The sequence below is a fragment of the Lissotriton vulgaris genome, chromosome 2_1 (assembly GCF_964263255.1).
Source record: "Lissotriton vulgaris chromosome 2_1, aLisVul1.2, whole genome shotgun sequence".
Classification (NCBI taxonomy): Eukaryota; Metazoa; Chordata; class Amphibia; order Caudata; family Salamandridae; genus Lissotriton; species Lissotriton vulgaris.
This window is the reverse complement of record NC_141687.1, coordinates 1,831,762,159-1,831,787,525: the sequence shown is the minus strand read 5'-3', so window position 1 is coordinate 1,831,787,525 and position 25,367 is coordinate 1,831,762,159. Positions and strand designations below refer to the sequence as shown.

General features: G+C 46.4%; 1 protein-coding gene across 4 annotated transcripts in view; it reads left to right on the top strand.

Annotated features, from left to right (window-relative positions):
- Positions 1–25,367, top strand: part of CORO2B (coronin 2B) — a 581,091-nt gene that overhangs the window by 411,548 nt on the left and 144,176 nt on the right. For all 4 annotated transcript variants that reach the window (XM_086957966.1, XM_086957970.1, XM_086957968.1 and 1 more), the window contains one exon: positions 1,488–1,604. In XM_086957966.1, the coding sequence (XP_086814092.1) occupies positions 1,488–1,604 (117 nt within the window). The remainder of the gene's footprint in view (positions 1–1,487; positions 1,605–25,367) is intronic.

Sequence of the window (25,367 nt, the reverse complement as noted above, 5' to 3'; positions counted from 1 at the left end):
GCCCAATCCACTCCACTCTTCACTCTAATACAATCTATCTAATTCCACTCCAGTCTACCCCACTCCAATACACTCAATCTACCCCGCTATAATCTGCCACACTCCACTCAAATCTGCCCCAATCCAATCTAAATCACTCCACCCCACTCCAGTTTTCTCCATCCCAATCTACCCTACTCCAGTCTGCCACACCCAATCTATCTCACTCTAATTTACTCCAGCCAAACCAATTACCAATTACCACACCTCACTCTACCCCACTCCACCTACTCCAATCTACCCCACTTCACTCTACCCCATTCCAGTCTTCCCCAATATACCCCACTCCATTCAAATCTACCCTTCTCAAATCCACCCATTCTACCAAACGCCAATCTACCCTACTACACTCCACCCTAATCTACACCACTCAACTCCAATCTACCCCAACCCACACAAGTCCATCCCACTCCACACTAGTCCATCCCCCTCCACTCTACCCCAATCCATTCCAATCTATCCAACTCCACTTTACCCCTCGCCTTTCCAGTCCATCCCACTCCACTTTACCCCATTTCTCTGCTCTACCCCACTCCAATTAAACCCCACCCCAATCTACTCTAATCCAATCTACCCCACCACACTCTAATGGACCCCAATCTACTCCACTCCAATCAACCCCACTCCACCCTACTCCATTCTACCCCACACTAATCTACCCCACCCCACTCCACCCCATCCTAATCCACCCACTCCAATGTACTCCACTCCAAATCTACTCTACCCCAATACACATTGTTCCACTCTTCCCCAGCAGTCTACCCAACTATCTCCAATCTACCCCAATATACCCAACTCCACTCTACCCCTTTTTACGCCGTTCTACCCTACGTCTATTGACCCCAATCTACCCACTACACTACACTCTACCCTAATCTACCAACTCCAATCTACTCCACTCCACTCCACCTTACTCCATCCCAATCCATCCCAATTCAATCTAACTTGCCAATCTACCCCACTCACCACTCCAATATACGCCAAAACAATCTACGCTACTCCACTTCAATCTATCCCACTCAACTCCACTAAAGTCTACCCCAATATATCCCACTTCAGTTTAACTCGTTCCACTTCAATTTTGCCCACTACAATCTACTCCACTCTACCCAACTCCACTCTACCCCACTCACCTCTTCCCCAATCTACTAGACTCCATTCTACCACCTACTAATCTACCGCACTCCAATCTACACTGCCGCATGCCGCCAACTTTTTGCCATGCTGAACAGCAGCCACACCGGTGTACAACATGGCTAAAACAAATTGCTAATGGCTCTCACATAGGCAAGACCTATTGGCTTTGCCTATGCTTGATATTCTCCAGTTTTACTGCACTCTGTCCCGCATGCCTGGTGTGGATGGAGCAGTGATCCAGTGCATCAGGCACTTCTGACACATGCTTTGCACCCCTCATTGACGCTGCTCCATTGTTTCTTTTTCCTCAGACTGGGCGCATCGAACCCAATTTCCCCAAGGTGTGCGGTCACCAGGGCAACGTCCTGGACATCAAGTGGAGCCCCTTCATGGAGAACATCATCGCTTCGTGCTCTGAAGACACCTCGGTGAGTCTAAACGCCACTCTGATTCCACCAACAGGGTACTAGAGGGCCTCTGCACCCAGCTCTCAGTGTCAAGGGCCAGACTGGCCCTGATCCATGTGGGAGACCAAGGTAGGAGCTGGGCATGGCTGCACTAGGTGGAATACTGAGTTAGAGGGTGGGCATCCAACTACATGGCAAACAGTGTGTGAGGCCAAGGCAGGAGCTGCACAGGCTTTGCACTAGTAGGACTGTTAGACCTAGGGTGGTAGAATCATCACGAAGATAAGCAGCCACCTCTCAGTAACTATCAGTACCAGAGACAGAGGCAGGAGCTAAATATGGCTGGCAATTGGTGGGATCCGGAGACCAAGAGTATTGGGGACTGTCCAAGCAGGGGGTTGAAGCATCAAGCTGTAAGTGACTGACATTGGCAGACAAAAGTATGAGCTGTGCAGGCCTAGCACTGGATGGGATCCTCAGACCAGTGGTGCCAGCATCATCAGGGGCAGAGGACTGGAGCATACCTCTCAGTGACTATTAGTTTCAGGAAACAAGGCGGAAGCTAGGCATGGCTAGCCCTAGGTGGGATCCTAATACCAGGAATGATGGGTGCAGTACTTAATTTGAGCAGGTGCTTTCAGGTGCTCCGCACCAGCACTTCTTTCACAGGGCTGGGGCTATGATTTCTGGTCCTGCAGGTGGTGGTCTCAATATGAATTGCCCAATTAAAAGAAAAAAAGAACCACATACCTTGCATGGTGACGGTCTGGAATGTTTTCATAGGCAGGCATACATCTGTTCAGGCAGGCATGATTGTGTATCATCACTTTAGTGATGATGTTGTCACGCCGGTCATTAATCCAAGTCATCATTAACGAATGGCTTGCATTCTATTCCTGGAGTCTGTTGCACCCTACCACTGCCTGAGCCTAAGCCTCCCATTGGATAGTTGTAGTGGGGGCCTGCAGCCCTGCATTGCTACTTTCCTCAACGTGCTTGATGTGGCGAAGGCCCACCACAACTTTTGTGCGCTATGGAGTCACCTGTCGTTTCCGTGCACTATCTCCATGCATGCTAATTGCTGAGTGGGCTTGAGCCCAGTTGGTGCAACAGCCATACTCGCATCTCACAGGCATTGATTGCGGCTGTGGACAGTTCTTGTGCTGTGGCAGACAGGGTCACAGCAATCTGAGCAGGGGATGCCTATGTCGTCGTCATAACTGGACCAAACTAATTGCAGGCAGCACTAGCAGTGACTTGACATGCTGTGCTCAAGCAGCCTCCTGACCTGCAACAAACCCAGTCAGACCACAGTAATTAATATGTTAAAAAAAAGTATTTTCATTTGGTGTACATTTTTTTTCACACTTATCTGTCAGCGTAGGTAAAGAAGTAAAACGCATGTCTTAGGGGACAGACAGCAGAGCATGGTTACAGGATAGAGACTGAGGCAGGGTGGGTGTTGAAAGTTGGACACACTGGAGATAGAAGTGGCCTGCAGCCTCCTTGGCAGCATTTTCAGCCCCGGGGCTTCGTTTTTTTTACAAATTAAGCACTGGTGTCACAGCAGGCAGAGAATTTAGACTCCCAGCCCAATAGCTTTAAGGCACCAGGGTGTGAGGTGGCCTGATCTATGTCTGACTAGGATTGTCACGGAAGTAGATTATTAAAGTAGATTAAAGTGTTGTTTAGTTATCAGCCACATATTCACTAGGCGGTTGAGATAATGTTCAAGAGGCTCTACCACAAAAAATCATCAGCATAGACTAGGAGACCAGACATCATAGACCAGGAGAACAGCCATCAAAGACCAGCTACAGTCACCATTATCTTAAACATAGCCTGGAATGCAGAGGCACAGACTTACATGTCACCATAATTTGCCTGGGCATAACTATAACAAGCCTAGACATAGCAGCAATAAATCCTCGAAAGCCCAGGCACTCTCCATGTGACAAAGCCAAACCAATAGATATCCAGACAAATCCCAGTATGCCTGTGCTGACTCATATTAGCATAACTAATATTCAAAGCTGATCTTGGTAGGTACATATGTGTATACTCGCATTATAGAAGCCAGTCCGTGCACAGAATATATCTATGGTGCTCCAAGAGCAATTAAGCAAATATACCCATCAAGAAACAGTCACTCTACTGACACATAACTTCCAATTCTTTAATTTTTCTCCAGTCAAATATGACTGTGTGTACTGGTAAACTGTGTGCCTATTCTGGTAAGAGCATTTTAGTTTACTCCTATACCTACCTTCGAATGCTAAACATGTTTTTGTTGTTTTTGTACACAAGTTAATATTTTCAGGATGAACACTTTATTTGATGTGGATATATATATATATATATACATTTTTTTGTGGAGATATATATATATATATATATATATATTACCTACTGGCGGTCGCCAGTAGGTAGTTATAGTTAGGATTTTTTTCAATGCAAAATCTCAAAATTCTATTTGAAATAACTTTGGCGCTGGTTGACGAATCTGCCTGAAAATTTCCTCAAAATGGCCTCGTCGAGCTCCGGTCCTTCCCTGAAAGTTTGGGGGGGATTTGTCAAGCGGGGTCTGAGATAAAAGGGGGGTCCCAAAACGCTTTTTCCCCATGTTAATTTCCATAGGGCGGTCGAACTCACTTTTAGCCCGAACGGCTGAATGGATTTACACCAAACTTGGCAAAATTGTAGGGACTGGTAGCCCGATGTGCCTTTGCTATGTCTCAAGATATGTGCTCCAGTGGATTTTGAGTAATTTAGGTTCAAAAAAATATATATATCTATAGGCGCGCCCCGGTACGCGCACCGGGGAGCGCACCGGGTGTGCAACGCGACTTGCGCACGGAAAGCTGATTGGTTCACGGGTGTCTGTAAACATTCGAAACAGTCCGGAGCGGCCGCCATCTTGTGTATCGGTAGGATCGAGACACAAGAGGTGGCATTAAAAAAAGGGGGAAATAACTATAAGGGGGCAGGGTAGACCCCCCCTCTGACCCCAAGGTTTGTTGTGGGGCTATAATAGGGTCCCGCGGGGCAAAAAAAAAATAATAATTCGATTTGCGCGGGGGGGGGGCGCCTGGTACGCGCACCGGGGAGCGGACCGGGGAGCGAAGCATGGGAAAATCCAGGGCCTTATTTATGAAGGCCTTGTGACAGTTATGCGCCGCCGGTGCGCCTTTTTTTGTGACGCACCAGCGGTGTTAAAAATGCGCCTCGTTGCGCCATATTTAAAAAGTGACGCATCTAGGTAGATGCGTCACTTTTTAAACCCCTGCGCCACATTATACCTGCGTCAGGTATAATGTATGCAGAGGGGGCGTTCCCCCGCAAAAAGCCTCGTAATAATGACGCAGTGAAATCTATGAGATTTCACTGCGTCACTTTTAGGACGCTGTTGCGTCAAAATCTTGCGCCTGCCTCACAGCAGGCGTAAGACTGACGCAAGCCCTTTCACATGGGGCTTTCCCCATGTGAAAGGACGCATTACTGGAGTTGCGTCACTTTTGTGACACACTCCAGCAATGCGTTACTTTTGCGCTTACAGATACGTCAGAAATACTGACGTATCTGTAACTCCTTGCGACATGATGCGTCATACATTAAATATGACGCATCAGGAATGTCGTAAGGAGTGCGCACTGAAAAGTGATGCATTGCTGTTTTCACGCAGCGATGCGTCACTTTTCATAAATGAGGCCCCCAGTTTATTCACTGTGTCACCTCTATGACCCTTTCTTGCACGTCAATACGTCCCTTTTGCATACATTTCACCTGACGTAGGAATAATGTGGCGCAGGGGCTTACAAAGTGACGCAATTACCTAGATGCGTCACTTTGTAAGTATGACTGAATAAGGTGCATTTTTTACAGCACAGGTGCGTCACAAAAAGTGGCACTCTGGTGGCGTTAAAGTGACGCATGGGCTCATAAATGAGGCCTTCAGTCTTCAACTCCAGCAATGCATCTTTTCTTACCCTTCCACACCCCCGTTCCTTTTCAACATTTTCTTTGAATATCCACATTCCCCATATTCACTCTCCTTCTTACTTTCCTTCCCAACACTCACCTTCTTCAGTCCCCCTACTTCACTTCCTTTCTCCTCTCATACCTTTCTGTTCTTTCTTACTCATTTTCCTTTCCATTATCAATGCACTCCACTTCACTTACTCTTTTTCATTTTTTTAAGAATATAGCTCTTTGATAAGAATTGGAGGTGGTTCTGAAAAGAACTTTTTTTCCTTTTTTTTTAAGAACAAACAAAAACAGGGAATGGAAACTGCTCAACAGGAGCAAAAAAACAAAAATAATTAGGGCTGGGAACGGCAGTGATGGTTCTCCAATGCTCGAACCATGAGCAGGACACTTTGCTCCCCATAGGTAAGGAGTTGATCGCAGTATCTGCATTTCAGGACACCTTTGTTGAAATTTGGGATAGGAAGAGGTATTAGACAGGGGTGCGTTTTAGCACCCCTGCTTTTTACCCTCTTTATTAATGAGGCAGTCGCTGCGGATGCCCCTAGAGTTAATAACTTTAATATACCTGTATTACTCTACGCGGACGAAGCAGTGCTACTGTCTCGGACACCCTTGGGTCTCCAACGTTTAATGGATTGTTTTGTATCCTTCATTAAGAATAGGAAACTGGTGATCAATAAGTCTAAGACATATGTACTGGAATGCAGTTCGGGAAAAGCAAAAAGCAGAGGTAAAACCCACTATGTTATTGATGGTGAACCAGTTAAAAAAGTTGAACACATTTGCTATTTGGGAATTACCTTTTCTAATAAAGGGAGTTGGGCCACTGAACATAAAGTAGTCAGAACTAAGATGATTAGGAGCTCTAATGGGGTCTTTTTGTTTGCCAAGAAGTTGGGGAATAGACGTATTAAAGACATGTTAAATATCTACCAAGCTAAATGTCTCTCTGCGGCCCTCTATGGGGCAGGAGTCTGGGGTGTGTCATCTCTCAAGAGCCTTCAGGTAGAGGAGAACCTCTTCCTGAAAAAGCTCTTATGTTTACCCAAGTCTACTTCCAATTCCTTGGTTCATAACGAAACAGGGATCCAAGCCCTAAATGATCTGATTATGCTAAGGCCCATACTATTGTGGCGCTCTATCTGGCTCAGTGATGGTACCTCATTGAACAGAGCAATTATTAAGGACTGCTTTTTATTGGACCAACACTTGAAGATCCCTTGGATCAAATATATTATTGAATGTTTACAAAAATTATTCGGGATCAATGTGCTAATGGACCCCTACAGGCTCTCGGAAATCCCCAAATCTAATGTGAAAACAATCTTTTTAAATCACTGTAATGAAAGGCATCTTTTAGAGGATTCTAAGTTAGCTACATGTGTACTGTACAATAGCATGAATGAATTTACTGGTTTCAGCCCATATCTGTCACAGGTAACAAGAACCACGCACCAGTTTGTACTAACCAGAATGAGGATGGGTATAGTACATTATCTGGTTGCGTGCCCAAACATTAAAATGCGCCCTATTGGCCCCTGTGAATGTGATAATAAAACTGAACAAAGCACTAAGCACTTTTTATTAACATGCGAACTGTATAGGGAGTTACGGAAATTCTACTTGAAGCCATTATTCAATAGATTTGGAGTGAGAAACACTTCGGATGCTATGAAACTGCTTTTTAATCTGAATCACCCGGACATTTGCTTTTTTACCGCTTCTTTTTTGCTTAAAGCTATTAGCGCCAGGAAAAGTATGTGTTTTTAAATATATGTACATTTTTAAATATTTATTCCATCCCCCTCTGGATATTTTGTATTATGTGGTATTTCTTGGAGATATGTATTGTTTAATGTATTGTCTGTAATTAATAATTGTATATTTTATATCATGTGTTTTCTTTAATGAATTATGTATGAATTGTCTGTATTATATGTGCTTTTATGGACATGTTTTTTAAATGCTCCGAATAAAGCTTTATGAAATGAAATGAATGCAGGTTGTATATTAGGAACCAGCTTCTGCGATCGCCCCCTTCCAGAAGTAGTTGCTCCTCCGGTGGATGTAGAGGCCCCATCACTGGGAACCTCTTGTGCCAGAGCCCTGACACTTTCCCGGGCAAAATTCTGGGGTTGCCTCCTCTCCACATGGCGTATCATTGTGAAGTTCCCAAAAGAATATTTTTTTTGGGGGTCACCCCGTGACAGGACTTGTTTGCAGATCCTGCACTCCACTTTTGGAGCATTCACCTTCTTCTGGTCAGCTGGTACTGGTATTGAAAAAAATTCCAAATGAAATGCTCCTTCACCTTTGGCTGAGGAGGCTGTTCATCGATGAATTCAGGCTCATCTTCACTGCTGGATTTTCTGGCAGCCATGATTAATCAAGCAAGATTGAAGAGAAAAAAAGGCAGGTCTTTCAGTCACAAAAGTGAAAGAAGAAGTGAAGGAAATGGGTGGGGATTTCATTCTTTGTAAAAAAAAAAAACTGTTAGCAACCAATGAAAAGTGTTATTTTAAGGTCACATGACTTGACGCGCTGACACTGCGCGCACCGGAGCGCTTCCGGGTGCGCATACGCGGCGCTAACGTAGGCGCTTCCGGGGCGCACACGTGGCGCGAACGTAGGCGCATACGCGGCGCGAACTTAGGCGCTTCCGGGGCGCATACGCGGCGCGAACGTAGGCGATTCCGGGGGTGCTTGCGCGGCGCGCCGAAGTGACGTTTTGATAGTTTCACGGAAATGCAAAATCATTTTCATTTCCTTATTAAAAAAACTGCTTTTATATGTATGGTACTAAATGTCTTGCGTTATTATTTACTTTTCATTCATATTTTTTTTCACAAACGAAAGTAGCGCTTTGGGTGCGCTTTCCGGAGAGCTTACCGGAGCACGCACCCAGAGCGCCCCAGGAAAAAATGATTAAAAAAAATAATAATAATAATAATTAATACTTACACAAAACAGCAAATTTATAAAAAAAATCGTAGGTTAGAAACTCGATATAGAAAGGAATTAGCATTTAAAAAACCTATGACATTCACTGAAAAAACCATAGGTTTCACACCAATTATAGTTAGGAATTAGCATTTAAAAAACCTATTAAATTCACTGAAAAAACCATAGGTTTCACACCAGTTATAGTTAGCTGGAAATTTTACTGACATAAAACCATTGAAATTCCACGTTATAGTTAGTTGGACTCACTATAACTTGCACGCCTGCAATGCACTGCTGATGACGTCACATATTACATCACTCATGACATGGTCAGTGACATCACTCATGACATCACTGATGACACCATCCTTGTGACAGAGTGACAGACCTCCTTTCAGTGTAATGTAAGCCTTGAAAGACATATTCAAAAATAGAAATTTACATTTTCACCCATACCAGTTACAACAAACAATTCAGTAATTCCACCATCTATATACACATCCACTCATTCACCAACAGTTCTATATAGTCACTCATACATATACTCACTCGTTATATGTAGTGATACACCTATACATACTGTTGCACACCGACAGTCATCCAAAAGTTACTCACACACTTACTCATACATGCAAATAAACCATTGAACATCCATTTATTTGCATATAGAACTATACACACACTACCACTTTACTTCTATGGAAATGTACACATACTTACTCTCTTAAACAATCACTTATAGAAACACATACTTATTTAAACAGGAACTCTTACAATCTCTCGCTCTGACATATACTCACTTATATACATCAATATTCACATATACTAGATTAAAACATATGTAGTTACTGATAAAGACACTAGTGAGACAGTCATTCACTCACTAACACACACATATACACACTCCTCCACCCATACAGGCCTGCACATATGCTGTCTTCAAAACACATACAAACAGTGAGTCAGTCACCAACCCATGCAGCCACTTATACACAAAGTGAAACACTGATACATATATTTCAATATTTAAAAGTTACTCGCTAATATATGTATTCACTAAGATACACTTAATAAGGCAGTTAACAAATCATTTTTTTTAGAAAAAAAACATCCATTTAGACACTTACTTAAACATTTATTCTTCCATCGACCTTTTTCATATACATATATAAAACATATTTATTATTCAGAAAGACACACATTCACTGGATGATGTCATCAGTGATGTTATGAGTGATGTCACTAACCATGTCATGAGTGATGTAATATGTGACGTCATCAGCAGTGCATTGCAGGCGCGCAAGTTATAGTGAGTCCAACTAACTATAATGTGGAATTTCAATGGTTTTATGTCAGTATAATTTCCAGCTAACTATAACTGGTGTGAAACCTATGGTTTTTTCAGTGAATTTATTAGGTTTTTTAAATGCTAATTCCTAACTATAACTGGTGTGAAACCTATGGTTTTTTCAGTGAATATATATATATATATATATATATATATTCTAGAGCAATGCGCCAGGCGCTTCAGGAGGGCTACCCACGGCACATCCAGACTATCCAGCCTTCTTATGCCCCCAACAACCTCACAGCCTCCCTCCAAAATATTGAGCAGAAGTCCAACTCGTTTCAGGGTAGACACGCCCCTTCTTCATGGACACCAACAAAGTGCACAACACACTCACCATTGTGTTTTGAATGCAATTTATTCAAAACGAGGCCACCCTAAGTGGGCGTGGCTCATCACGCTGTGCTGCCAGGTATGCTGGTAACTGTAGTCTTTATGGTGAGTGTGAAGAAGGGGCGTGTCTGCCCCGAAACGCGTCGGACTTTGCTCTAGAACATATTTCCCGGTCTGCCATGACCGTGGGAGGGGCTCCGCCTCGTCACACAGTTTCCTAGTGCCTTGGTGCACTCAAACAGGAACACGGAATCGATAATTAGCCAAAATCAGATTATTTAATTTTTTTCTAATGCGTGGAACAGTGCATGCCTCAGACGTGTTTTGGACACGAGGCTGTGCCCTTGCTATATATATATATATATATATAATATCGCCGCTCCACTTGCACAATGCACACGCACTCCCGAACGGGTGCTGCTCTGGTGTGGGGTGCTCCCGCCAAAATTATCGTTCCTCGTCTCCCCTCGCTCCCAGAAAAGACACAGCACTCGTGGGGGAGAGTCCTTTGATTTTATTAGACTGTCAACGCTTCTTTTCTGGGAGCGAAAGGAGATGTTGCTCTGAATTGAAGACACACTCGCAGGCAGATGGCTCAACAGAATCCTTTATTGAAAACCAGAAAAAACAATCCAATTGTTCACTTTGCCTGACTCGTTTCAGAGCCTCCTGAGGAACCCACGTCCGCTGTCACATTTATACACCTAGTGCCCATTTACAGGTGGGTACAAAGTCTCTTCTAACCTATGTCCTGCAATCCTCACCTATGTGCATTGATTGCTCTAACACTTTTATATCTGTCCGTACTCTCACCTGTTTGGATCTAGACTCCTCGCAACTTTGGGCTTATCTGATCCCACTCACATTTTACACCTGTTCTGTGGTGCCAATATCCTTGGGTGTTTTTGCACCCCTTTATGTTATGTTATGTTATGTTATAGAGTATTTGTATAGCGTCTATCACCGCCGGTCTCGAAGGACATCTGCTGTTCAAAGCCTTGGAAGACGAACTGGAAATGCACTCTTTATAGTGCTTTCCCCTGAAATTGCGTGATGTCAGACCTTGACCGGGTTGCAAAGTGAAGGGAGCCAATATTGTGTGATACACAGTGGCTCTCTTTGAGTTTGCTGGTTTTGCCCTTCCAGTGGAGACTTCTTACTGCATGCTAGGGCTGCTTACAACTGCCAGAGGAGGTGCGTCACAAAAGTGACCATGCTAGGGAAGCATATGTGGCATCTCTCACCACAGGCTGTGTCGCAGGTGGAGAAGTTTTTTTAGGTATTACATATTTTTCATTAACATGGCATTAATGCATAGACAAGCTAATGCTATTTGTAGAGAGAAATGTTTATTCGTGTTTAGATTGACTATAGCTAATGTAGGCCTGAATTTCAAAATGTCGAACTTTGGTTGCCATCTTTGTTTTTCTGACACACAAACATGTTTATTTCTTGGCAAGCTGGAGTTCTAACTGTTAAATGTGATGTTCTTTTTACTTCTCTCCCATGCAAAGAAAGATTTTCTTTTCTTGATAATTTTCATGGAATGTTTAAATGAATAGTACATTTAAGAAGCACCTGCAGTAGACAGACTAGTCCATTTATCTTCTCTAGTTACAGATAGGGTAAATATGTAGAACGTGGAGAGAAGCTTGTTTTGTTAGAAACCTGGAGAACCTAACAAGCACGCTGTTGTATTAATTTGCTTACACTTGATTGGATAGTCTTATGAGAACTGTGTGTAGGTGTGTAAAATGTTGGAGTTTTGTGTCTCTTTAGAGCAGATGAAGAATAGAGCAACGCAGAGTAGGAGAACGTAAAGTGCTCTCTTTCAGAAAGAGGACTGCCTTTCCTTTTTCCTTGCTTGTTTGGAGACCCCATGCTGGTTCGTCCTCTGGTCTATAGGATCTGATGTAACTGATTTAGATATTAATTGAAGCATACTCATTCTGATTATAGGTGGCTACTTATCTGATTTTAGTTTTCTGTAAATCATTAACTTTTAATAAACCTTCATGGTTTGATACTAATACATTCTCTGTCCTTTTTGTAGAGCCTAATGTGCTTCATACAATAATGAATGTATTGATTTGTTGACCAGTCTCTGGTGTGGAGCACCAAAATCCTTAGGAGATTAACAAGGCTGCAGGTCTATTGAGGCTAGCGCTTTATGGTTCTCAAATGTAACACTTACAAAAGCGCTAAAGTCGGCGGATGGTTCTGCAGGGAGAGACCCCTTACCACCGGGGTGTTCCCCAAGACCCATATACCACTTGAACTTCCACCTGGGGTCTTCACACCACTGTCACTCCCTCAGATGACATTTATACGAGGCACTTTCAGGTGGACCTGTCAAAACGTACATGAACAGAACAGGCAACTCACAAGACATGCCCCATCGGGTTGATCTCTTGGTATAGACCCTGCTAGAGGAGATCTCTAAATACCAGACATACCAGAGGTTCCTCTCACAACACACAACCTACCAGACAGGACCCCTCACACACCGGCCCTGCTAGACGATCTCCTCACAAAAGGGGACATGACGTGGTCTGTACTCGCCATAGGCCATACCCAAGGGAATCTGAATCACCCAGACTCTAGTGAAGTATCCCACAACAAAGTTCTCAATTTGTTTCGGTGTTTGCACAACACTAGCACTAATTTCTGCCATTTCATCCCTATAGTTTGAGGTGACCTGGAAAAGTCCAAAATCTCCCCCTTGTTTGAGTCTCATCAGTAGTAATGCTGTTACAGGTATCCGGCAGCAGTGGCAGGAGCTGTGGGTGGGTCCAGGTGCAACGGACTCTTTGGGATACCCTGCACCCGGACACATAGCTTGTTTGTAAATTAAGCTCAACCACACCATAAGTTGTGCCGGGGAGAGAGAGGGGCCCCAAACCAAAGACCTTGTCAGATGGGCTGGCCTGGGAAGACCACCAACTTCCAGCCAATCTACAGGGCACAAGGAGTGAAAAACCATGCCCCCCGTCACAGGTCCTGACAGTGAACGGTAAACAGAGCGGTCGACCTCCATCCTGGGGGACAGGTCTGAGTCTCAGCAGGAACGCTTAACATCCTGTGATTCTGGGCAAACCACTTAATCTCTCCGTGTCCAACAAAAATGAAGGTGTCCGTTTGTAACGTAACTGGTGCTCATACAAAGCGATCTGATACCTTCGGGCCGAGTTCGCAATACATGAAACTGCAACAAAAATGAATTCTCCACAGAGACCTTCCAAGAGAGGCTCCTAGCCACACAGGGTCTGGCAGGTGTAATTTCTCTCTCCATCCATCATGGGTGTTTGACCTAAATTGGGAGGGTATGCCCAGACGTGGGTCCCTTTCTCACTTTGCCACTGGGTTCAAGCTAGCCTGGCTGATGAGGGGTGTTACCCCGAAACCAGTCCCATGATGCTTGTTTCCGGTCCAGGGAGGACCTGGCTTGGCAGTTTGTCCTGAACTGTTCCCATGAGGCACAGGGTCAAGACTGATTTGTATATGAAAAGTTTTAGTGCTCCGTCTATCATCTCCTTGTGTCATTTATCTCTATGCAGGACCCCCCCCCCAGGTAAAAATAAGTCATGGAAGCCTTAATAGGAAAGGGCCCCTCTTGAAACCAGACACTTCTGCCCGACAATCTATTCTGCCACCCAGCTACCCCTCCCTTCACCCCTTCAGTTCATTTCCATTCCTTAAATGTGGATGTCATTTCACCGTTTTGGAAGTGTCATGACTTCCTTGATGTCTTGACAATCATAATAGACGTTACTGGTTAGATGAGTTGCCGCCGGAAGCGCCATGACTTCTATATCTTCCAGTTCTTGGAGTAAAACATAAGGCGGATGGATTAGGAGAGTCACAGGCCAACCAGAGTGGATGGAGGAAGCAGGGGCGCGGCGAGATGACAAAGGGGAGAACATAACGTGTATATTTCGACATATTAAGAAGTCATATTTTTTAATAAAATGCATTCTATTGGAGTGTCTGACTTCATGACCCACATTGGTGAAGTTTTTGCCCTTTAAAAGGGTTAGAACTTCTAAACTGCTTCACTGAAGCACTCATTGCCCTCCCCCAGGTCTCTTTCTTATTTAATTTTGTCTCCCTCCCTCTCTCTCTCTCTTTCAATCCCTCCCATTGTCTCCCCTCACTGTAGAGACAGTACTACTCCGGCAGTGTAAATACAGTAAAGACCTTCTGATTCCTGCTTGTTGCATCATCCCCCCCCCCCCCCCCTCCTCCCACTGTCATCCTCTTTCATGTTTCTCCGTTTTTTGAACACCCCGGGTATCTCTGCAGTCCACAGCGCCGTAACTTCTCTCCCCCGTCCTGCCCGTGCCCCTAGCAACACCCCGACCCAACCCCCGGCCCTGGGCCTTCTGACTCCGCGCCTCTGCCCAGGATTTGAGCGCGGAGGACGAAAGCTTCTTATCCGCGTCATCCGCCCGATAGCCAGATGGCGCTCCGTTCGGATACATTCGAGATTACGCAGAATCTGCTCTTAGATTGGACGACGTGGGCCCATGGCATAATACACCGTGCGCCCCCCCTTTCGCACTAGAAATGTAGACTAGCCACGGGGTCGGGAGTACTTGGAGGTTTTACCTGAGAACGGAGAGCAAGTCCAACCTCTAAAGCCAGCCCCAAGACGGCACGCTTAATTTTACAAAGTGAATAATGCCCTCAGTGCTGTTGAATACCGCTCCTCGGTGCACGTGGCACTGCCCACCTATGGTATGGAATACTGCCCCTCGGTGCACATGGCACTACCCATCAATGGCATGAGTTTCTGTCCCTCAGTGCACATGGCACTGCCCATCAATGGTGTGGGACTCTTGTCTCAGTGCACATGGCACTGCCCATCAATGGACTGGGACTCCTGCCTCAGTGCACATGGCACTACCCCTCTATGGAGTGGGAATCTTGTCTCAGTGCACATGGCACTACCCCTCAATGGAGTGGGACTCTTGCCTCAGTGCACATGGCACTACCCCTCAATGGAGTAGGATTCTTGCCTCAGTGCACATGGCACTACCCCTCAATGGAGTGGGACTCTTGCCTCAGTGCACTTGGCACTGCCCATCAATGGAGTGGGACTCTTGCCTCAGTGCACATGGCACTGCCCCTCAATGGAGTGGGACTCTTGCCTCAGTGCACATGGCACTGCCCCTCAATGGAGTGGGACTCTTGCCTCAGTGCACATGGCACTACCCCTCAATGAAGTGGGATTCTTGCCTCAGTGCACATGGCACTACCCCTCAATGGAGTGGGACTCTTGCCTCAGTGCACATGGCACTACCCCTCAATGGAGTGGGACTCTTGCCTCAGTGCACATGGCACTACCCCTCAATGGAGTGGGATTCTTGCCTCAGTGCACATGGCACTGCCCCTCAATGGAGGTGGACTCTTGCCTCAGTGCACTTGGCACTGCCCATCAATGGAGTGGGACTCTTACCTCAGTGCACATGGCACTGCCCCTCAAGGGAGTGGGACTCTTGCCTCAGTGCACATGGCACTGCCCCTCAATGGAGTGGGATTCTTGCCTCAGTGCACATGGCACTGCCCCTCAATGGAGTGGGATTCTTGCCTCAGTGCACATGGCACTACCCCTCAATGGAGTGGGACTCTTGCCTCGGTGCACATGGCACTGCCCCTCAATGGAGTGGGATTCTTGCCTCAGTGCACATGGCACTGCCCCTCAATGGAGTGGGACTCTTGCCTCAGTGCACTTGGCACTGCCCATCAATGGAGTGGGACTCTTACCTCAGTGCACATGGCACTGCCCCTCAATGGTGTGGATTCTTGCCTCAGTGCACATGGCACTGCCCCTCAATGGAGTGGGATTCTTGCCTCAGTGCACATGGCACTGCCCCTCAATGGAGTGGGATTCTTGCCTCAGTGCACATGGCACTACCCCTCAATGGAGTGGGACTCTTGCCTCAGTGCACATGGCACTGCCCCTCAATGGTGTGGGATTCTTGCCTCAGTGCACTTGGCACTGCCCATCAATGGAGTGGGATTCTTACCTCAGTGCACATGGCACTGCCCATCAATGGTGTGGGATTCTTGCCTCAGTGCACGTGGGACTCTTGCCTCAGTGCACATGGCACTGCCCATCAATGGTGTGGGATTCTTGCCTCAGTGCACATGGCACTGCCCCTCAATGGTGTGGGATTCTTGCCTCAGTGCACATGGTACTGCCCCTCAATGGTGTGGGATTCTTGCCTCAGTGCACATGGCACTGCCCATCAATGGAGTGGGATTCTTGCCTCAGTGCACATGGCACTGCCCCTCAATGGTGTGGAGTCTTGCCTCAGTGCACATGGCACTGCCCCTCAATGGTGTGGATTCTTGCCTCAGTGCACATGGCACTGCCCCTCAATGGAGTGGGATTCTTGCCTCAGTGCACATGGCACTGCCCCTCAATGGAGTGGGATTCTTGCCTCAGTGCACATGGCACTACCCCTCAATGGAGTGGGACTCTTGCCTCAGTGCGCATGGCACTGCCCCTCAATGGTGTGGGATTCTTGCCTCGGTGCACATGGCACTGCCCCTCAATGGAGTGGGATTCTTGCCTCAGTGCACATGGCACTACCCCTCAATGGAGTGGGACTCTTGCCTCAGTGCACATGGCACTGCCCCTCAATGGTGTGGGATTCTTGCCTCAGTGCACTTGGCACTGCCCATTAATGGAGTGGGACTCTTGCCTCAGTGCACATGGCACTACCCCTCAATGGAGTGGGATTCTTGCCTCAGTGCACATGGCACTACCCCTCAATGGAGTGGGACTCTTGCCTCAGTGCACATGGCACTGCCCCTCAATGGTGTGGGATTCTTGCCTCAGTGCACTTGGCACTGCCCATCAATGGAGTGGGATTCTTGCCTCAGTGCACATGGCACTGCCCCTCAATGGTGTGGGATTCTTGCCTCAGTGCACTTGGCACTGCCCATCAATGGTGTGGGATTCTTGCCTCAGTGCACTTAGCACTGCCCATCAATGGAGTGTGACTCTTGCCTCAGTGCACATGGCACTGCCCATCAATGGTGTGGAATTCTTGCCTCAGTGCACATGGCACTGCCCCTCAATGGTGTGGGATTCTTGCCTCAGTGCACATGGCACTGCCCCTCAATGGTGTGGGATTCTTGCCTCAGTGCACATGGCACTGCCCATCAATGGAGTGGGATTCTTGCCTCAGTGCCCATGGCATTGCTCGTCAGTGCTTTGAATTCTTGCCCTTCAGTGCACACTGTGTTAACTTATCACTGGTACTAAATACTGTCCGTCCGTGTAAATGATACTGTCATTCCCTGCTATGAAGTAACGGCATTCAGTGCTATGTAATACTGCTGCTCTGTGGGCGCAGTGTTGGCCATCAGTGCTACTGAATGCTGCCACTCCGTGTACATGATAGTGCCCGTCAGGGCTATGGAATACGGTCCTTCAATGCGCAGGATATTGCACGTCAGCACCCTGTAGTGCAGCCAATAAGACCTTGATAATGCTGTCTAGTATGAGAAATAAATTGTCCAGTTACTGGGAATACTGCCCCTTTTTGCACACCATACCAACCTTAATGTCACATAATAGTAGCATCCATGCACACAGTGATAGTCCTCATTGCCCAAGCGATTTCTGTATCACTCATATTACCTTAATGGATAAGATGTCGAAATTCCAGGCAGTATTTTTGTTTGGATGGGAATGTCCCCAGAATGATGTAGTACAGTTGTGTCCCTGGCCCTGCCCTGTGTGCCACATTGCAGGAACATGATATCTCGGCTTTGGATTTTTGGCCCCTGCCCATCAATAGTTAAGTAGGTGCCCGAAGGCCTAGGCATGCTTTTGACAAGAGTCTCACCCTGGACTTGTCCTGACCCGGGCTGGTCACTCCAATTGTGGCCTCGATTGTGGCAGGGGACGTCTGTCCCTGTAACGGGTTCATGAATGCAGTGCGCTACTGAGAGAATACCAAGTTTTGTAGCAACCATAGCGTGACCAGACCTTATCTGTGATGGGTTGCTGTCCCACTCACGTAAACGTTCATTTGCTAAGAGATGCTAGCACTGAGCTACAGAGCTCATGGAAGGATGTGTTGTGTGCGGTGAGTGGGTTACACACTATGATTGTGTGAGTGAGCCAGAGTGACGCAGGCCTTCGGGTTCCATTTAGATTTTCTGTCCGCTCATGTGCAGAAGATGAAGGTGAGGTTGAGGTCAAATTCTATTGCCGACATTCCTGAGATTGGAGGGAAGGAACGTTGACACTGAAGTTGGGAAAGAGGAGACAGGCTCTCTTAGAAATTCATGTAGGTCCTTTGATGCAGAGGGCTGCTGATTATTCTCCTTGAAGAGTGCCATTTGGTGGATGGTAGGAGTTAAGTGTGGTACAGCAGTTCCTGTTGTCAGAGTATGAAAGATCTTTAGAAGATAATCAGGTTTTTGTTTCTCTTCACCGTTCAGTGTTTATGTTGAGAGCCGGGCGCAGAATGCACACACCTCTTTGTGCCACTGTTTGAATGCTGCAGAGTGGAGATGACCCTTCTCTGAGGAGCATCATTCAAGATAAAATCTGAAACTGGAAGACAGATCGAGAAAAACACTTGAGAGGGGAACCAACCCAAATCCGTTCTGAAAGTGCAGACAGAGAATATACATACTCTATCTGCTGACTGTGCTTAAGAGTGGAAGCTGTGGACCCACTTGTCCAGTTCCAAATTCTCTGAACAAAGAGGGGATTACCTGGAAAGTACCCAAAGGATGTGTGCTCAGTCAGAGGTAGTATCAGCCTGATAGCCAGCTTCCTAAAGGTGAGCAAACATCCTCTGAAGGAAGAATTGCTTTCCTTGTTCTGGAATACCTGAAGCGCCCTTCCTGAAAGAAGTCAGAAGCAGCAAGTCATCTCTACAGGAGGAGTGGACTACTGGGTGGACAAGAGCAGTTGACCCCAATGCTGTAAGTCCATCAATCAAGGACTTGAGAAGAGCGTGACTGGTGTGCTACTGATTCAGAGCTAGCCACTAAACCCTATTGTTGCGGCCTGCATTGCATTTGCCTGTGTTTGCCCGGGAAGCCTGCACTGCTGACGAGTGGATCCACATTCACTTGCAGCACACGTTCGTCTGCCCCAAAGTGACTGTATGCCGATGTGGCCATGGCACTGGTCAATAGGTGCACAAAGCGACCGTGCTGTGAGGAAGCATTTTGTGAACCAGTAGTGCCAGCCATATTGTACCTCAAACAGACGGAATAAGTGGCTAGCTCTAGTACTGGCCCAACCGCTTGCCATGCAGATTATGCTGCTAAAGAATTTTGCGACTTTGAGGCATTTGTCATGGTGTGCTGAAGCAAAGATTGGCTCCCTGTGGCACTAACTACCAGCGCAATCAATCAGATTCAGTCAGGGTTGCCTGAAGCACCTCGAAGCTTCTAAGTCACCACCCAAGAACCTGTGTCTGGAATGAGGACTGCAATATCGCCCGGATGTTTGCAGTTTGTTGTTGTTGAAAAGTTTTTGGGAAGTCACAAGATAGGTGACTCCTCCTTTGGACCACATTGCGCATGGGCATTGACTCCATCCGCAGATTGATTTTTTCCGCCATTGGGCTCGGATGTGTTTCTAGCACTCCAGTTTGGAACCGAATTTACTTCGGCGTGCAATCCTCACCCAGTTCGACCATATTGTTTCGATCGCGCTCCACATCAATGCGATTCTTCACCACTTCCAAGTCTTCGATTCCAGTCGTCGACGAAGCCCTCAGCCCTACCTAGGCCTTACTCGCTGGCTCATGGAAAGGACGCCCTTCTAAAAGTGTCCTCAATGTGGGTCGAAGTTTCCCCACACCGATCTACATGAGGTGTGCAACATTTGCCTCTCACCGGAGCACGAGGCCAAAGACTGTTCCGCTTGTGCCTCTTTCCACTCCAAGAAGACGATTCAGGACCGACTAGCTCGAAGAACAATGGCTTGCTCGTCCACTTCCATCCCCGAAGACATCTTTGAAGAGGGCGTCGACGTGCCAGAACCCCAGCAAGCCGAAGAAAGTGCCAGCTCCTCTGATGCTGAAGACTCAGATGTCGAGGACATCACTCCAGCTCAACGGGTCGTAAGTAAGTCCGTCAACCCCCAACCCTTTCTCGACACCCTAAAAAAAAGCTTCGGTCACACCCTCACTTTCGGGCCCGGGTGCACACTGAGAGACTGCTTCCCACGCCCCGCCTTCGGGCCCGGCAAAGAAGCCTGCTAAGCCTTCAGGCGACTCGGGCTCGAGTCAGCCTATTCCCGGTGCCGATCCTATACCATCACCGAAGAAAAGCATCTTCCTCGACCACGCCGACCGCTGCTTCGACACCTAAGCACAAAGCGCCAAAGACTGGCAGCGGCTCATCGATGCCGAAACCGCACTCGAAGCAGAGTAAAAAAATGCCCAAAGGCCCGGATTCACATGCTTCAGAGCTGAAGATACACCCGTAACCGAAAAAACATGTTCCGGTAAAAGACATTTCGAAAGGTCACACTTCTAAACCAAAAGACCTTAGACCACACTACCGGCTCGGTGCTGAAAAAATCTCTGGAACCGAGAACTTCGACGCCGAAGGATCTGCCCTGTACAGAAGAACTTTTTACACCAGATCCTAATCAAAAAAACTCTTGTAAAGGATCCTAAGGCTGGCCAGCTAGCTCTTAGCTCCAAGAAGAGACCACTAGATGCGCCGGCACCTCCTCCTCCTCCAAAGAGACATTGCAACCGCTCCATTAAGGGTCCCTTCTCTACCACCTGCCCATACTGTTCCTCCCCCTACACCTCCTCCACCACATCATTCACCTACACCATCCACTAATCCAGATGATGAGGATACAGACTCTGATGACACAGGTCGGGGTGCACATGACCCAGCAGGTACCAATTGCCCCCTCAATCACCTAATCCATGGGATGATTATAACACCCTGATGTGCCTTACGTCCCACAAGACGATGTATATCCTTCTAGACCTTCCCCACAAGAGGACACTATAGGTTTTAACCTACTAGTCCAGAGAGCTGCACAGTACCATGGGGTTGACTTGCACACCGATACTGTGGAGGAAGATTTCCTATTAGAAACTTTTGATAACACACAAAGGTCTACTGCCATTTTGCCAATGCTTAAAGGTGTCATCAAGCACGCAACAGACGTTTTTAAAGATCCTGTCAGGGCTCGGGTCCTCAACCCTCGCATTGAGAAAAAATATAAAGCTGCCCCTTAAGACCCAGTTTACATTAGAGGTCCAGCACCACTAGATTCTTTAGTAGTGTCTAATGCACGTAAACGTGCTAATTCACAAACATCAGGTGAGGCCTCACCACCAGATAAAGAATCTAAGCTCCTTGACGCCTCTGGTAAACGAACAGCATCACAGGCAGCTAACATTTGGCGCATTGCCAATACCCAAGCGTTGTTGGCAAGATATGACAAAGCACATTATGATGAACTGAAGTCCATAATGCAGCATCTACCAGACAAATATAAAAATAGGGCCAATGAACTCATACAGGAAGGTAAAAATATTACTAATACTTCCATTCGTTGTGCCCTAGATGCTGTGGATACTGTCTCAAGGGCAATCAATACCAGTACCCTTTTGCGGAGACATGGCTGGCTACGTATTTCAGGTTTTAAACCTGAGGTGCAATATTCCATCCTCAATCAGCCATTTGATGAGACACATTTATTTGGCCCTAATGTCGATGTGTCTTTAGAGGAAAATGAAAAAAGACACCAACACAGCAAAATCTATGGGAGCCTTGCAGCAGCAAGCTCCCAGATGTTGTTTTCGTCGCTCATCATATAGAGGCAACAAAAGAGGCTACTCCTCCGAAAGCCCCTCCACTTCCTACAAAACCCCTAGCCAATCCACATACACTAAGCGCTACCAGAGAGGGGGTTACAGGGGTAACAACATCAAAGGCAGAGGCAAAACCAACAACTTCCGCTCTGCCTCCACCCCTACCCAATGACTTTCCTCCCCTTCCCCCTAACATTCCACTCCTGTGGGGGGAAGACTGCAGCAATTCCTTCCTGCCTGGACCAACATCACATCAGACAGGTGGGTGCGACAAATTATTCAGTCAGGTTACTGTCTAAAACTAACATCTACCCCCCAAACATACCACCCAAACAGCGTCCAATGTCACAAGAACATCTATCACTGTTAAAGCAAGAAGTAATATCTCTGCTAGAAAAAAGCGCAATACAACCAGTTCCTCTGCACCAACAAAACAAAGGGGTTTACTCCCTATATTTTCTCATCCCAAAGAAGGACGGCTCGCTAAGGCTTATTCTGGACCTCAGACCGCTAAACATATACATCCAGTCAGACCATTTTCACATGCTCACACTCCAACAAGTCCTTTCTCACCTGTTACAAAACAACTTCCTTGCTACTCTAGATCTCAAGGACTGATACTTCCACATTCCAATTCACAAGGCTCACAGGAAGTATCTCAGATTTGTAATAGACGGGCAGCACTATCAATTCAAAGTACTCCCATTCGGACTCACAACAGCACCAAGAGTATTCACCAAGTGCCTAGCAGTAGTGGCAGCACATTTACGAAGACAGCACATCCATGTCTTCCTGTACCTCGATGACTAGCTCATAAAAGCCAGTTCATACAACCAGTGTGTGGAACACACTCATGCCACGATCCAACTGCTCCACAACTTGGGGTTCACAATAAACCACACCAAGTCTCATCTGCAACCATCCAAAGTACAACAGTACCTCGGTGCTACAATAAACACCTCAACAGCGCTAGCTTATCCCACTCCAGTAAGGATAGCCAGCATGCAAACTCTTCTCACAAAGTTTCCGCCACAACACTCCCTTCCAGCACGAGTGTTCATGCAACTCATAGGGATGATGGCCTCTTGCATTTTCATAAATGGCCAATGCAAGAATTGAAATGCGTCCTCTACAAGAGTGCCTATCACGTCAATGGAACCAGGCTCACGGTCAATCAACAGACCTAGTGTTGGTAGACGGTCGGACTCAACGCTCTCTGCAGTGGTGGAACTCCAAAAACCTTTCCAAGGGACGACTGTTACTAGAGCCAGTTCCTCAGATAATCTTGACAGCGGATGCATCGCTCTCTGGGTCGGGGGCCCACCTACTTCAACACACCATGCGAGGCAGGTGGACACCGCAACAAAAGCTAGTCCACATCAATCTGGAGTTAGTAGCTATATTCCTAGCACTAAAATCTTTCCAAAAGCAAGTATCAAACAAAGCTGTGTCAGTCCGCACGGACAACATGACAGCCATGTATTACATACAGAAACAGGGCAGAACACACTCCCTGCACCTCTCTCAACTAGCACAGGACATATGGTGGTGGGCTATACCTCAAAGCATATTCCTTCTAGCCCAGCATGTTCCAGGAGTACAAAATACCAAAGCGGATCTGTTAAGTAGTCAGACACAACAGACCCACGAGTGGGAACTTCATATGCAAGTTCTTCAACCATTCTTTCAAATGTGGGGACAACCTCAGATAGACCTCTTTGCCACCCACGAAAATGCCAAATGCCCAAGCTTCACCGCCAGATATCCACACCCACTGTCCAAAGGCAATGCGATCTGGATGAACTGGTCAAACAAATTTGTGTACGCTTTTCCACCTCTACCACTCATGCCACTAGTAGTACGTAAACTACAGCAGATTTCTCTAACCCTCATCCTAGTTGCTCCAACTTGGGCCAGACAGCCATGGTACACCACACTGCTACAACTGTCTGTAGTACCGCACCAAAAATTATACCTGTCTCCACGCCTTTTAACACAGAACCGTGGAGAGATCAGGCATCCGGACCCAGCTCAACCTTGCGATCTGGCTCCTGAAATCCTAGAATTTGGAAATCTTAACCTTCCTACAGACTGCATGAATGTCATAAAAGAAGCTAGACGTCCAACCACTAGAGCATGTTATGCCGCTAAGTGGAAACGCTTTGTAATATATTGTCACAACAACAATATTAATCCCCTAGACGTGTCTATTCAACACATCATAGGATACTTACTACATCTCCGAAGATGTAACTTAGCCTACACGTCTATTAGACTGCATCTGGCTGCAATAGCAGCATATCTGCAAAACAGACAGCATCTATCTCTGTTCAGATTGCCTGCTATTAAAGCCTTTATGGAAGGCCTTAAGAGGATAATTCCTCCCAGAGTACCACCTTCACCTGTGTGGAATTTAAACATTGTTCTCACATGGCTAATGGGACCTCCCTTCGAACCATTACATAAATTTTAACTACAATTTTTAACATGGAAGGTTGCGTTCCTAGTAGCTATTACTTCTCTGCGAAGAGCTAGTAAACTACAAGCACTAACCATTCAAGAACCCTTCTTGCAAATGCATCATAATAAGGTCGTTCTACGCACTAATCCAAAATTCCTGCCCAAAGTCATTTCTCCCTTCCACCTCAACCAATCTGTGGAACTGCCCGTTGTCTTCTCGCAGCCACAGACAGTAGCAGAAAGAGCTCTTCATACCCTAGATGTCAAAAGAGTATTGCTATACTATATCGAGAGAACACAACCCTTTAGTAAGACAAAACCACTTTTTGTGTCTTTCTCACCACCACACAAAGGTAATCCCATTTCAAACTCTGGGATAGCTAGATGGATTGTCAAATGCATACAGATGTGTTACCACAAAGCTAAATGTACGTTATCTGTTTCTCCTAAAACCCACTCTACAAGGAAAATAGGGGCTTCAATTGCATTTTTAGAGAACTTTCCCCTAGATGACATCTGCAGAGCAGCTACATGGTCTACACCGCACACATTCAAAAACACTATTGTGTAGATATGCAAACCAATCAACAAGCTAATGTGGACCAGGCTGTTCTCAAAACATTATTTCAAACTACTGCAACAGATAGGTGTGGTCGCCGCTAAGAGTGGGTACTGCTATACAATCTATGCACAGTGTGTAATCTGCAGCTCATATGCCTCGAACGGAAAATGCTACTTACTAGTATGCATCTGATCTCGGCATGTAGAGCTGCAGAGTTACACATGCCCACCCGCCTCCTCGGCTACCCTTGTCTGTTCCAGAATTCTCTTAATTAGATACCGATTACATGGACATCCTTCCTTTTCTTGCAAAGCTCCATTATT